The sequence below is a fragment of the Aedes albopictus genome, chromosome 2 (genome assembly GCF_035046485.1).
Source record: "Aedes albopictus strain Foshan chromosome 2, AalbF5, whole genome shotgun sequence".
NCBI lineage: Eukaryota > Metazoa > Arthropoda > Insecta > Diptera > Culicidae > Aedes > Aedes albopictus.
In genome coordinates this window covers 129,830,119-129,844,922 of record NC_085137.1, presented here as the reverse complement: position 1 = coordinate 129,844,922, position 14,804 = coordinate 129,830,119, and the positions used below count along the sequence as shown (strand labels likewise).

General features: G+C 39.3%; 1 protein-coding gene across 12 annotated transcripts in view; it reads right to left on the bottom strand.

Moving 5' to 3' along the window:
* LOC109417226 (restin homolog) overlaps positions 1-14,804 on the bottom strand; it is a 427,171-nt gene that overhangs the window by 221,172 nt on the left and 191,195 nt on the right. For 11 of the 12 annotated variants that reach the window (XM_062850413.1, XM_062850416.1, XM_062850410.1 and 8 more), the window contains one exon: positions 7,976-8,071. The exons of the other annotated variant lie outside the window; for it this stretch is intronic. In XM_062850413.1, coding sequence (XP_062706397.1) covers positions 7,976-8,071 — 96 coding nt within the window. The remainder of the gene's footprint in view (positions 1-7,975; positions 8,072-14,804) is intronic. 12 annotated transcript variants of the gene reach the window in all.

Here is a 14,804-nt window from a genome sequence, read left to right as displayed (position 1 = left end):
ATTTTTAAGAATAAAACTTTCATCACAATTTCAAAATCAAATTGATTTTGTTTTGCTTATTAAGAAAACTAATGATTCATCAAAATAAGCGCGTAGATAAATTCTCAGATAACATCATGGCGAATAATCAAAATAAACCAGAAAAGTCTGATTTTTTGAAAATACAGAAGCACGTATAAAAAACAAATGATCAATCTTGGATACTGTAAATAGTGAAATTTTGATAACATTTAAGAGACCAATATGTAGCATTTTCCGGTTTTCTGCTAGCTCAAGGCCTTTTCGGCGCCCCTCTGAGGTTGGCGCCCTTGGCGAGAGCCAACCTGGCCAACCGCACGCTACGGCTCTGTTTGTTGGAGAAGTCAAAGTAAGGTTGAGGTACCTACTGATCACTAAATTCTTTGTATTATGAATTCGAGATAAGTTTGAAAATTTCTAATACAAATTTAACCATGCAAGACTCATGATTTTAAGTATTCTATCATAGATTTTGGTAATAAAGCAAGCATAGAATGTATACAAAGTAATTAAAGATATAGTGTCAATTTAATGCTTCTGCAGAACTTCAAAAATTTCCTTTCAGATTGAAAGAAATGAAATCAAGAAATTTTGTATTGTATTTGTTATCTTGCAAAAATGTTTAAAGCCATCAAACAGATTGGATGGGAAATGCTATTCTATATTTTTAGTTAGTGGTAACTTCAAGTAGAGTTTGAGATTTTTAATCAGATCCTTTATACGCACTTTTTTTACTTCTATTTTAATGTAATCACTTTTTGGCTGTTATGATTTCTGTATAATAATCGAAGTTGAATTTTACCAAAGTCAAACTATACCGAAATTTGGAAAAAAATAAACAAATAATTTGATTGAGTTGGCGATCTTCAGTGGTTTCATGTCGAAATTTGGTAAAATTTCGTTAAATTTTGGTATTTTTTTTTAAATTCGATCTGCCTAATTTAACGTGTTATTTTAACTGAAAATGCAAAAGACAAAAAATAACTTGAACTCCGTTTTTCCAGAACCCAAAAAAATGATTTTTTTAGAATCACGAACCTTCTGATTAAAAACTAAAAGCTGCAAATTTGATTTCAGAACGCATGCAATAGTTTTAATATTCAATATAATCCAGAACAAGACTTATTACACAAAGTTTTGAATAGAAATAAGGAGGAACCTTACTTCTAGAAATAATTCTGCCGATTCTTGAAGAGAGTATTCATAAATTAGATAATGGCCAACAATATCCTTTTACACAAGTTAATTAAGAAATTATTATCATGTCGCGACTCACCAAAAATCAGCTCGTGACCCACCAGTGGGTCGCGACCCATAATTTGAGAAACGCTGATCTATGTATTGCTGATCAAAGAGATAGAATAAGCCATACTTCAGACCAATATTCAGCTGTCATTGTGTTCAGCCACCGACACCATTAACCAGCGACTGTTCAGATAATATTCTTACTGTTCAGCATTCATTGTTACTTGGGTATACCTTGAAAAATCTAAAAAATATCGAAACTCTCTGAAACGTCATTGAATCTACATGAGATACCACAAAACACCAGTAAAAACCCCTTAAACCCCTAAAACCTCCTGAAAAGCCCCTGAAACCCTCAAAAACACATTTAAAAACTCTTCTGAAAGGCCTCTTAACCTCCTCCAGATCCTCATAAATTCCTTAAAGACGCCCTGAAACTCTCCGGTCTGTGAGACAACCAAAAACACAACTTAAATCCCTAATATGTACACTCCGAAAACCTCTTGAAACGTCCCTCCTGCACCTCCTGCAGACCCCGTGATACACTTCCGTAAAACTTATTGAAAATTTCGTGAAATCCACAACAAGCAATGCCATAAATAAATGTTCCCTAATTAGCTAAATTTGATTTGATTATCCAAATGTTGAACAGTTTTTGAAAATCTTATTATAATACGAACTCAGTAAAATATCCAATCACTCAATGTAAATGACTGATATAGATGCGTATGCATGACTGCCACGATATTGCACCGAATTAGTTAGAAAATTATAAGGGTTCCCTATAATATAAAAATAATAATATAAAAAAAGAGGTTTCTCAGTGCAAATATTAAAAACTTCTTCTGAACTCCTACAACGCATTGGACGTGAATGTCATATTATGGTCACCAAAATACGCTCGCAAAGTCGAGTTCAGTCCTAACGAGGTTGATATAAACGTCGACTGACTGCGATCATAGAGCCAAGATTCCGAACATTGTCTACGCGCTGGAGGACCTTGTCATGCAAGCTGCAGCCAAATTAGGAATGATACTCAATCCACTTTTCCCGACGATTCGCTTAAAATTGTTCAAATCACTCTGAAGCGATGTGCAACCATCGGCAACGGTTTCAAGCAGCTTCCAAGGGCTTTCCAGGGGTGTTTCGGGGAGTTTTAGGTTTTGGGAGTTCCAGGGAGTTTCATGGGTTTTCAGGTGCACTCCATGGGGTTTCAAGGGGTTTCAGTGGCATTCCAGTTAACTTCAACGAATTCAGGGGTATTCCAGGAGAGGTTTTTTCATCTCTTAAAAAAAAAACACTACACCGTTTTCAACCAGAGGTAGCACAGACTGAACTATCACTAGCATGAGACAACGGACAACACACGAAACATCCAGTGGTCCAGTGGAGAATTTTCCGTTCGACGAAAAGTTTTCACCGACTGGAGCGGGAATCGAACCCGCACTACGAGGCTTACGAAACGGCCAGATGACTGACGCCCCTAACCACACGGCCACGAAGCACGGGGTATTTAAAGTATTTTCAAAGGCGTTTTAGGGATATTCTAGGGAGTGTTAGTGGCATTCTAAGGGTTCACAGGAGGTTTCAGTTGCATTCCAGAGGGTCTCAGTAGGTTTAACGAGCATTTCAAGGGATAACAGGGGATCTCAGGGACGCTCCAGAAGTTTACAGGGGGTTTCCAGGGGAGCATTCCAAAAGAGCGATTTGCATGAGGTTTCAGGAGCATTCCAGAAGGTCTCAGGGGGGAGGGCCCTAAGGAACCACATATTGTTCCAAAGACGTTCTAGGAGTTCTTAGGAGTTCAGGGACGTTCTTTTGAGTTCTAGGAGCGTACCATGGAGTTTTAAGGGGTTTCACGGGCATCTCAGGACGTTTCAGGGGCGTTCCAAGAGGATTCAGAGAATTCAGAGGCTTAAGGGTATTTCAGGGAGTCTCTTGGGGTTTCAGGGATACTCAAAAGAGTTTCATTTGCTTTCAGTGCACTGCAGTGGCGATCCAGGAGGCTTCAGGGGGTTTCAAGAATGATCCAAGGAATTTCAGAGGCGTTACAGGGGTATTTGAGAGGGTTCAAGGGCGTTTCAGGGAATTTAAGGAGATTCCCAGTGTTCCGGGAGGTTCTAGGGGGTTCAAGGACCTCAGAAAGCCTACGACCCCCTGAAACTGCTTGAAACGCCCGGATTTTGGGTCCCCTATTTTTATTGTAAATGTCCTTTAGAAAGGTTGAATACAAGAATCGAAATCGTCTGATGTAGAAGTAAAACCGTATTCGCTGATTATACTGAATGAAGAAGTAGAAAATTTCAAATTGATGAATTTTACAGTCTCTCTTTTTGGAAGTATCCTGATACCTCCTGAAACTACTTCCAAAACCTTCTGAAACATCCTTAAACCACTTGAAACGCCCTTGAAAGCCTTGAAACGCAATATAGCTACTCGAAAGCCTCTTGAAACACCTTAACCCTTCAGGACGTGCGCCGTTGTACAACACTGCCAAAAAACCTCGCTAGTCTTATACAGCGTGAGTGCGGTGCAGTTTTAGTATCTAATAGTCACAAAATCACCAGATAGGGTCTGGGATTATTTGGGCAGGAGCACCTATTTTGGGCACTTGCTGCTATAACTCAGTCAATTTTGAACCGATTTACTTGATTTTTGAGACACGATCAGATACGCACAGTATCTAGCCATGTGCAAAAATTCAAGTCAATCGGTTTGAAAATGACCGAGTTTTAGCAGCAAGTGCCCAAAATAGGCGCTCCTGCCCAAATGGTCCCAGACCCTACGTCTTCAAACGCATTGAAACGCCTTTGACCCCCTCTGAAAATCCCTGAAGCTTTAGATAACACTTCGAAACAACCTGAAACGCCTGGGAATTCCTCTGGAAACCGCTTGAAACTTCTTTGAAAGCCTCCTAAGACCCGCCAAAACCTCCGAAACCCTTTCGGAACCCCCTAAAATGTTTTGAAACACCTTGAAGTTCCTCTAAAACTCTCATGAAGTTCACTTCCTTAGAAGCTCCCTAAAAGCCCCATTGAACTCCCGGAAATCACTACCAAATTACCCTTGTAAGCCCCTGAAACACCTTGATATCAATGTTGGTAAACTCACCCTCAAGTCTCATTCAGGAGTGTTCATAAACCACGCTTACGTGAATTAACTCGTGCGCGATTATATCGATCATTTTTTCATGCTCAAGAATTCCATGAGAAATCTGAAACCAAATTTATTTTTTTCTGGAGTTCCTTAAGAGATTTCTCCAGGAACTTTTATTCAGGGATACCTACAGGAACTCCCCCAAATATTTCTCTGGGACTCTTCAGAGAGTACTGTTCCTTCAAGAATTTCTCCTAGTTTTTTAGTGGAATTTTTCCCCTAATTCCTTGAAAAAATTATTCATGAACTCCTTTAAGGACTAAACAAGAAACTCCTTTAGTCTTCAGTGATTTATCCAGAGATTCCTCTAAGAATTTGTTCTTGAATTACTCCCGAAATAGTTTCAGGAATTTTTGAGGAATTTCTCTTTGAATTGCTGGAGAGAATTCTTCGCAAATTCCTTCAGAGATTTCCCCAGGAACTCCATCATAGATTTCTAAAGGAGCTCCTTCATAGACTTCTGAAGGAACTCCTTCAGAGATTTCTCCAGGGACATCTCCAAGGATTTCTCCACGAACTCTTTGTGGGATTTTTGTTGGAATTCACTGAGAATTTCTTAATATATTCCTTTAGGGATTCCTCCAAGGACTGGTTCAGTGTTTTCTCCAGGGATTCTTGGGCGATTCCTGCAGGAATTCCTTCAGAAAATTTCCGTGTTTTTTTTTGTAGGATTTTTCCTGGATTTCCTTGAGAGATATTTTCATAAATTCCTTCAGAGATACTTTCAGGAACTCTTTCAGTGATTATCCAGGAATTCTATGGATTCTTCTAGGACTTTTTTCTTGAATTCCTCTATGAATTTCTTCAGTGATTTTTCCTGGAATTCTTTAAGGGATTTCTCCTTCAAGAATTACTCCAAGAACTGCTTCAGTGATTTGATCTCAAATTCCCTCAGGGTTTATTTTCCGGGAATTTATTCATGGATTTCTACAGGAACTTCTAGAGTGACTCCTTCTGGAACTCCTCGAGTGACTCCTCCTAGAACTGCTTCCTTCAGGAGCTCCTTGACATATTTTTCAGGAATTTTCCTGGGAATGTCACTTGGAATTCTTAGAGGTATTTCGCCGGGAATTCCTTGAGGTTTTTTTTTTCTGAAATTTCTTGGGCGATTGTTCCAGCAATTTCATCAGGGATTTCTCCAGGGGTTTCGTAGAGAATCAATCCAGGAAATGCTACAGGAATTTCTTCACGAAATCCTTCAGGGATGTTCCAGGAATTCTTTAAAAGATTTCTCATGAAATTGCTGGAGAAACATCTCCTGAAGCACCTTCAGAAATTTTTCCAGGTACTCTTTCAGGGATGCTTCGGTGATTCCTCCAGGAATTTTATTAGAGATTTCTCCTGAAATTGCTGGAAAGATTTCTCCTGAAATTGCTGGAGAGATTTCTCTAGGAATTTATTCAAAAATTATTCCAGAAACTCTGTTAGGATTTTCTCTTTGAATTCTTTGAGGAATTTCTCTTGGGTCCTCTTAGACGTTTCTCTACGAACTCCTTCAGGGATTTCTCCAGGATTTTTTTTTCAGAGATTCCTCCAAGATTGCCCAGTATTAAAAAAAGGTGGAGCCTCGTAGCCGTGCGGTTAGGGTCACCAAGCTTATAATCGCACCATGCTATGGGGTGAGGGTTCGATTCCCGCTTCGGGCGTTGAAACTTTTCGTGAGAATAGTTTCTTCCTCGTTTCCACTGGTGCATGCTCCGTTGTCCGTTGTCTAATGTTAAGTTTAAAACAGTCTGTACAGCCGAAAGCTGAAGATGTTGTCCGTGTCTTTCTTCAGGGATTCATCTAGCAAGTTATTCCGGGGTTTCTTCAGGGGATCATTCACAAATTCCAACAGGGATTGCTTTAAAAGCTCTGGCAGGAGTTTCTTCTGGAGTTCATTCAAAAATTTAATTAGGAATTCCAACGGCACAGATCGAAAAAATTGTGTAAATTTATGTGACATATAATGCACATAATTGGAGCGTGAGATTTCATAGAAGTTTACATGCCATGGCATGTAAATCTCATGAAATATCATGTAAACCTACATTATATGTCATGTAATACAGCATGACTCTGAGTTTTTGCATGACATGTAACACAAATTTACATGTTATATCATGTAAAACCATCATTACTGTAAGTTTGCATGGCTAAAATGAAGTCTACATGACGAGTAATTCTCATTATTTTAATCTGTGAGGGAATTCAGGAAAATTCAGGAAGTTTTTTAGGAATTCCTCGAGGCATTTCTAGAACAATACCTTCCGAAATTCCTTCACATATCCCTCTAGAAGTTCCGTCCAGGATTTCTCCAAGAAGTCATTCAAGGATTCATGTAGAAGATTTATCTTGGTTTTCTTCAGGGTTATTTCAGGGATGCCTCCGCGAATGTCTTCAGGGATTTCTCCAGGAGCTACTTCAGGGAATCCTTCGAGAATTCCATCAGCAATTCCTCTAAGAATTTCAACAAGTATTTCGCAATTACTCCAGAAATTTCTCCAGGAAAATTCCGGGTAATTCATAATTCTGTGCCAATCGGTTCATGTAGGTATGTATGAAGCTGGCCACCATTCAGGCTATAATATTGCTCTGCATGCAGTTCCATTTAACAGTAAAGACTAACTTCTTTACCGCTTGGAATTAAACATCACATCTATATGTTGTAGTATCTTCTCACCTCACTCCGGCAGACAATCTGCTCCATCGTACCGTCAAGTCATTATAATCCGGGAATCAAGTAAGGATTTGTCGATGTTCTTGAAAGGGCTATGAGAATTAAACCAGAATCGAGAATCTCAGTAGGATCTCGACAAAAACTAATCTAGGGGACATACAACCAAGGATCAGGTTAGTATATTCTACCGACGATTTCTTGAGGAATTACCAAGAATCTCGCGAACTTTCATCAAGGCGTTCTGCATGTGGATTTACCAAAATAAATCTATCAAGGAGCTAGATATTTGTGAAAGATCTAGGAACGACAATTTTCTCAGGCAAACTCTAAACAGCTTATCAGTCATTTGAAAATGTTATTCGCGAACCTATGGCTTGGTACTGTTCTTTCTGGAGTTACGTTCCAATTCGGACAGAGCCTGGTTCTCAGCGTTCTATAAACACTTTCAAAGTCACTCAGTATTTTTTTTTCCAAATTAATCATTTTACATTCATATACCTTGTGGTGAACCAATTACCTTAAGCTAAGTTTTGCTTAAGACCCAAATGTTAACCGCTTCGGCTATATTGTTCCGTTTTCAATATGTTGGGAAGTAAACATAATCATCTCAGCAGGGCTTCTATTTTGAGTAGTTTTCCGCTATAACTCAGTCAATTTTGAACCAATAGACCTTTTTTTTTGTACGCTATGAGATACATTTAGTATCTAGCTTTGTACTTCAATTCAATTGGTTTTAAATTGACTGAGTTATATCGAAAAAGTGCACAAAATACTAGCCATTGTCAAAGTGTTTCGGCACCATGCATAACCGTCTCAAATATGGAATCAATTATAGTTATTACCTGGAAGTCGGAAAATATGATACCCCCTATTTAACAATCAACACAAAACACTCACCTGGCAGGTGCGACTTGCTGTAGTCGGTATCGCCTGGTCGTCTCATCCTGCTGCCTAGCAGACTGCTCGAGGCTGTTGTATCCGAAGAAGAATCGTCTGCAAGCCGGGCGCAAATTTAGACACACACAAAACAAACCGAATGTATTCCGGGGCGGCAACAGCATGATATCGATGATGTTTGTTTATGATGACGACGACGATAATGATGAATGATTGCCAATTTTTGGGGGTTCGGGTGTTGTTGTTGTCATTGTTTTGATTGGGAGCCCCAAATTTCGATCATTGGTACGACAGCATGGCAGATGACATAACGATGGCGAGTTTTGCATTTCAACACACACACATGGGTTGATTGGTGTGGTGAAACAGGCGTGCCAAAAATAAAAGGAGAAAAAAGACAAACAAGCGCAAAGATTAGTGAGGCAAAAAACAAACGCACAAAAACAGCTTAGCAAACTAGGGATTATTAGAGCGCACTTAAAACTATAACATCTGTGGCGACGGTGTTGGGAGCAATTATTGTTTGTCTTTCCTTCAAAATGGCAATCGTTCCTAATTTGTCAACGGCAAAATGAACACACACCACCTCTTCGAAATCTGAAGTTTTTTATGCTAAATATGCTTGAAATAAGAATTTACTCTTATGGTTTTTTGAGTTACAGGTCATTCAAATTATCCTTTATTGTTGATTCTAAAATACGAAACATGGTTTAGAGAAGCAGAGTCAGAAAAAAAAATCATTATATATATGAAAATTCTAACTTCAATAATTTCTGAAACTTGCCTATATGAGTTTTACACCCTCAAGAATCCTACAAGGTTATTATTATTATTATTAGCTTTATTAGGGAGATTTTCAGCCCGAGGCTGAATCATCTCAAAATAAAAACATACAAAGGTAAATAAATAAGTAAACATCTCTACACCCTGAAAAAATGTTGCTATTTCTTATCCGAGCTGAAGGTTTCAGCAAAATTTTGCTGAAAGCGTTTGGTACACTACAGTGTAGTCTAGTCAAGTCCAAGGTCTAGGCTAGTCAAGTCTACACATACACAACTATTCTACAAATGACTACTTACATAATATTTCATTAATAATGCTTGCAATACATCGGAGATGCACTACTGTGCGTGTACCGTTATTGAATATTGTTGTGATATCAATTGGGGGGACCAGAATCATAGGGGTGTAAGTGACCATTTTGAAGATTTTGAGCTGAGCATATCAAAAAAATCTTCAGATATCAAGCTTTCAGGGACTTTTTTAAGATTATTTTACAATAATTATAAAAATTACAATAAATCGTAGAAAATTGGGTCGATTTTGAAATTTCTCTAAATGGGTCTCTAGTTAGCCTAGTGGGTAAGGCTATGGATCGCCAATCCGAAGACGGCGGGTTCGATTCTCGTTGCGGTCGGAACATTTTCTCTACTCCCCGGGCATAGTATATCATTATGCTTGCCTCACATCATACAAATTCATGCAATAGCAGGCAAAGGAAGCCCTTCAATTAATAACTGTGGAAGTGCTCAAAGAACACTAAGTTGAAGAGAGGCAGGCCAAGTTTCAATGGAAACGTAGAGCCATAAAGAAGAAACAGGAGAAAAAAGAAGAAGAATAAGTAGAAGAAGACTATAGCTAAATTAAAGGCTTAAAGCTCCAGCATCAATTTAGCAAAGTTCTTCCACAAACTTAGTGATTATATCATTTCGAAAAGCAATATACCAATACCATATCGTCGATTTTGAAAGCTATTATCGTTGGACTTCCCATCAAAATGGCAATCGTTCCAAATTTGTCAATGACAAAACAAACGGGCACCACCTCCTCTAGCCGTCCGCACTACACTTGACTACTTAAGTCTTAAGACAAAAATGCGCGGTGATAGAGAGAAGTTGCCCGCAGTTGTTGACCAGTTTGGGGTCATTTATTTCTTCGTTTCTGCTTGTCACGGGGTGTTTATTGACGCGTGTTACACCCGGAGCGAATATAGCAAATTGCGTTTTCTACGGTCTCACTTCCACCCGCTGCTGACCGCGTCCCTCCAGTAGTGCTGCTGGAGTCGCTCGGCGGGAACCACCGCACCGCACCGCATCAGGAAAGAATGTGAATTGCTAAAACAAACAATAAACAAGTTGTGTGAAAAGTCCCACCAGCATGGGGATTGGGGAGACCTGGGCGGTGGGATCCAAGGGAGGAAGCAGAGACAAAATTCCATGTCGAATGTGTGCGTGGACGACAGTTTGTTGGACACACTTGACAGCTACTTATCGATTTGGTTTGGAAGTAGAAAACGAGTTGACATGCGAAAAGGGGTTTGCCAAATAGTGAAAAATAACGAGAAATTTATCTTCATATGCTGAGGAGAAGAGCGGGTTGTGGTGCTGATTCATGGAAGCACGTGGACAAGAAGATGGAATTTTACGAAGATTGTTTTTCAACTGAATGGCTGGAAGAAGACAGGAAAGGAATAGAAGCGACTCATTGTAAATTTGAGAATTTCATTTTTTTTAGAAAGCACTCAAGTATTACAGCAGTATGAAGAGAGAGGCATAAAACAAAATGATATGCGGAAATTTTACAAAACTGTCAATGGCACGTGGGGAAATCACAGCTCCGTCCATGAAAGTAGCTTGCGATAGACCTTAGATGGACAGAAGCAGGTTGGTGAACTGTCAAACTTTTTGAGAGCTGGCGTGCAAAGTAACGTGCGTTTTCAGGGGAGTCTAAAGGGAAGCGGTTCCAGAGGATTTCAGAAGTGCTTTTGGCTCCTGAGGAATTGATTGATTGATTGATTTGTCTTTATTCTTCTTCTTTTTCTTAATGGCTCGACGTTCGCATTGGAAGCTGGCCTGCCTCTCTCCAACTTAGTGTTGTTTGAGCACTTCCTCAGTTATTAATTGGAGGGCTTTCTTTGCCAGCCATTGCATGAATTAGTATGTTGTGTGGCAAGCACAATGATACACTATGCCCAGGGAGTCGAGAAAATTTTCCCGACCGGAACGGGAATCGAACCCGCCGTCTCCGGATTCACGATTCATAGCTTTAACCACTAGACTGGAGACCCGATTTGTCTTTATTACAGAGACTTTCAGCCCTTGGCTGGTTCGTCTCTTGTATATCCTGAGGAATTAAAAAAAGCTTACGGTGGTTTCAAGAAGTTTTAGAAGCGCTTCAGAGGCACTCTAGTGAAATTCCAGAAGCCTTCAGGGGGCTTTGAGATTTGTTTTAGAGGGATGAAGCCCTTTCAGAGGCGTTGCAAGAGATTTATGGATCGTTTCCGAGGGATTCAGGGAGCTCTAGGGCCGTACATGGACTTCCCTGAAACCCCCTGAAAAAGCTTTAAAACTTCCTGAAATGCTCTTGAGACACCGATGAATCATATAACCCCCCCCCCCCCCCCCCAAACGCCCATGAAACGCCCTTGGAAACCCCTGAAACATCCCTGAGAATCTCTGAAACGCTTCTAAAGTCCCTGGAACGCTCCTGAGACTTCATGGAATCCAATTGAACTTCTTGAAACTTCCTTAAACGCCCCTGCCCTGAGACCTTTTGGGATCTTCCTGAAACTCCCCAGAAACCCCCTAAAACCCTTTATATGCCCCTGTGACCCCATGGAACCCTCCAAAGCCACATGAGATCCCATTAAATGGCTCAACGGCTCTAAGATACTCTGCAACACCCTTGAGACCACCTGGAGCGTAAGGAACCTTCTGAAACGGCACTGAGATCCCCAGAACTAACCCTGAGATCCCCTGAACTAACTCTGAGACCCCATGGTAACCCAAAAATTCCCCCAAGACATCTCCGCGCTTGAAAGTTCTTATGCCTCCTGAAACCAACCAACCCAACATCCACGAACGTCCCTGAGACCTCCTGAAACTTCTTGCAACTCTCCTTAAACCCCTGGAGATCTACTGGGACCGTCCTCAAACCCCCTGACACTTCCTGAAAGCTCTCTGAAACCCTACGAGACCCTTTAAAGTTTAAATGTCCCTAAGACTTCTTGGAGTCCCCTGGAACCCACTGAAAAGCTCCTGAAACTTTTCTAAAACTCCCCTGAAACCCGCCGGAACCCCTTTGAAACCCTCCGAGACACTCTTGAAACTCAATGAGACCCTCCGAAATACTCCTGAAACCATTCTTTGCTCACCCCCATGAACGCCCCCGCGGGCACCGTTGCCATAGTAGCCATCATTATTACATTTTTTTATTTACAAACTCTTTAAAGGTTTTATTGTGTCAGAAGTATGTATTAGAGTGGGTCTACGCTGTATGGGAAAATTGAAGTTTTATCACATCGACCCGGAACAAAGCTTTTTTGATTCCTTTTAGGGTCCATAATAACTAAAAAACTCACTTTTTTGCACTTTTGTCATAAGAGGCTTCAGTTCTTTGTCAGAGATCGCAGGAGTCCACGAGCGCCCGCGTGTCCGCGAAAGTTAAATTCGGCTGATCGATTTGTGAATTGGTAGAAGATTGTTCAAAAGTGTAATCAACATTGAATTTGAAATGAAAAATATGCGCAACAGAGAGGAAGAGCTGTATGAGTGCTTTCGGCAAAATTAAGAACAGTGCATCGCAATACATGCAGTTTTGCAAGATTTGTTCCGAGGAGAAAAAAGAAAATTTGATTTCGTTCAGGATATATCCAACTACTTTCCGTGAAGTGTATTGATGGAATAAAATTGCAGTGTAATAGTCATTTCTGTAAAGAAGAACTTACCGGAAGAGACACTGCTTAATAGCAAAAAGTTACTGTGCTACCCCAGTAATAACTACAATTGACTGCATTTGGCGGAGATTCCGGAACGTCATAGATCGAGTTGATGGACCACTTTTGTCGGAAGATCGTCAGGGTTCTCTAAATCGAAGGTCATTTTTTTCTTCCTTGGATGAAAGCAACATAAGACAGAGAAGCCTCAACAGTCACCAACACCCAGCAACCTCGGTGAGATCTTTCTTTATTACTCTACCCGGGTTGAAATTCATAAGTTTTTCATGAAAATTTAAGAATAACATGTCAATGGAAGAATGGCATAAGATGAAAGCATATCAAAATATAACATTTGCTGGTCATTTAGTAAATAAATTATTTAAAAATTTAAAAATAACTACTGATTGTTGATCTCTTGCGAGTTTGATGGAACATCGCCGTTTTTGCACTTATTGTTTCAGTGTTTTTCTTTCGGATTTTCCGATCTTTTTTCATATTTTTTTGTAATTTTTGCACGAACACATTGGAACTTCAAATGAATGTAAGTGTGAAAGAACCATTGTTAATATGTACAAAATTATTTCTGAACATCATACAAGTGAACTTTTGCATAGTGCCGTGACAAAAACTCTGTTCCTGTTAATCTTAATATGCTTAGGTTGCGCGGGATATTTGTAATCTGCTTGCGTTTATTTTTTGAAAATTAACTCTATTATAGTAATTAATCATTTGTAGGGAGAGGGACTAGAGATAAAAAGCAAACACTTTTAATTTCGTTTCAGAGAGCGAGTAAAGGCGCTTAAGCCTAGGCTCTAGAACCCGGACACAGAGCAAATACCTGTGTCCCATCCCAGGAAGAGGAAAACCAGCAACGGAGTGTGCATTAACCTTCTTAGCGACGCCACTTCCAACGAATCTATGTACAAATCGATCCCCTAAAACGGAACAGTTGGTACGGTTGTCCCCATTTCTTCCTTTATCAAATTCAAAACATTACGTTAATCATGTTATTCATACGTGGATAACATTAGTTTACAGCATTTTTGAACTCGGTAAGCTGATGATCATTTTTGGTGTAGAATCATGCCCTGAGTTCGAAAACGTGAAGGAAAAAAATTACAGTAGAGCGGAATTTTTTTCGACTTTCCATACAAGGTTGATGATTTGAAATCGATTTTAGTTCTATTTTTAAGCAAAGTCGTTCACCTCAAACATCTCATTCTCCGTAATCAATGCTCCGATTGAGCTGAAATTTTTACTGTAACTCGCCTACATATGATATGTCAAATGATCGTCGAGAGAGAATTTTTAAATTGATTTTTTCTTATTGAAAAAAATACATTTCTTCAAAAAATTCTGAGAATTTTGCTTAAATTTAAGAAGATTGTCCCTAAAACAAGCCAATATCTTGAATTTCATCAATCTGACGCAAACCCTGTGTTCAGATGATCGAATGGTATTGCATTCAGCTTTAAATTTATGGAAAAGATTTGAAACTGGTTGAACAAAACACAATATATTTGAATTTTAGTAAATTACATATTTTAAAAAGTTGTAAAACTCGATCTTGAGCTAAACCTCAAAAACTGTTCTACTTAAAATTTTTGAAGGTCGGTTTCGAAATCAGCGCTAAATTGTGCTTCAAAAATTTTGGTCGTTGACAAAAGTTCACGACTTTCGTTTTATTTTGTGAATTAGTGTAATCTGATTCCCGTATATTTTTGGATTTCCTCCAAACCCAATAAGTCTGCACAGTGGGCCATTTTAATATTTGTGTCATAACGCTGATATGCAGCAAATATTAATGCTGACAAGAAAATACCAGAAGAAATTCTAATATTTCTAGGATGCTTTTCAATACTGGCTGTGCAAGCGCTAGAATAGAATAGAATAGAATAGAATAGAATAGAATAGAATAGAATAGAATAGAATAGAATAGAATAGAATAGAATAGAATAGAAGAGGCTTAAGTTTTTCGTCAACTATATAACCGATGGCATTGATGTTAAGATATAGCATTATTGGATGGTCCAAAAATCTTCATCGGAGACCTCAAAGCGATCCGACACTTGTGACGAAAGTTATAACGTAGGTACAAATAGTCCGATGATG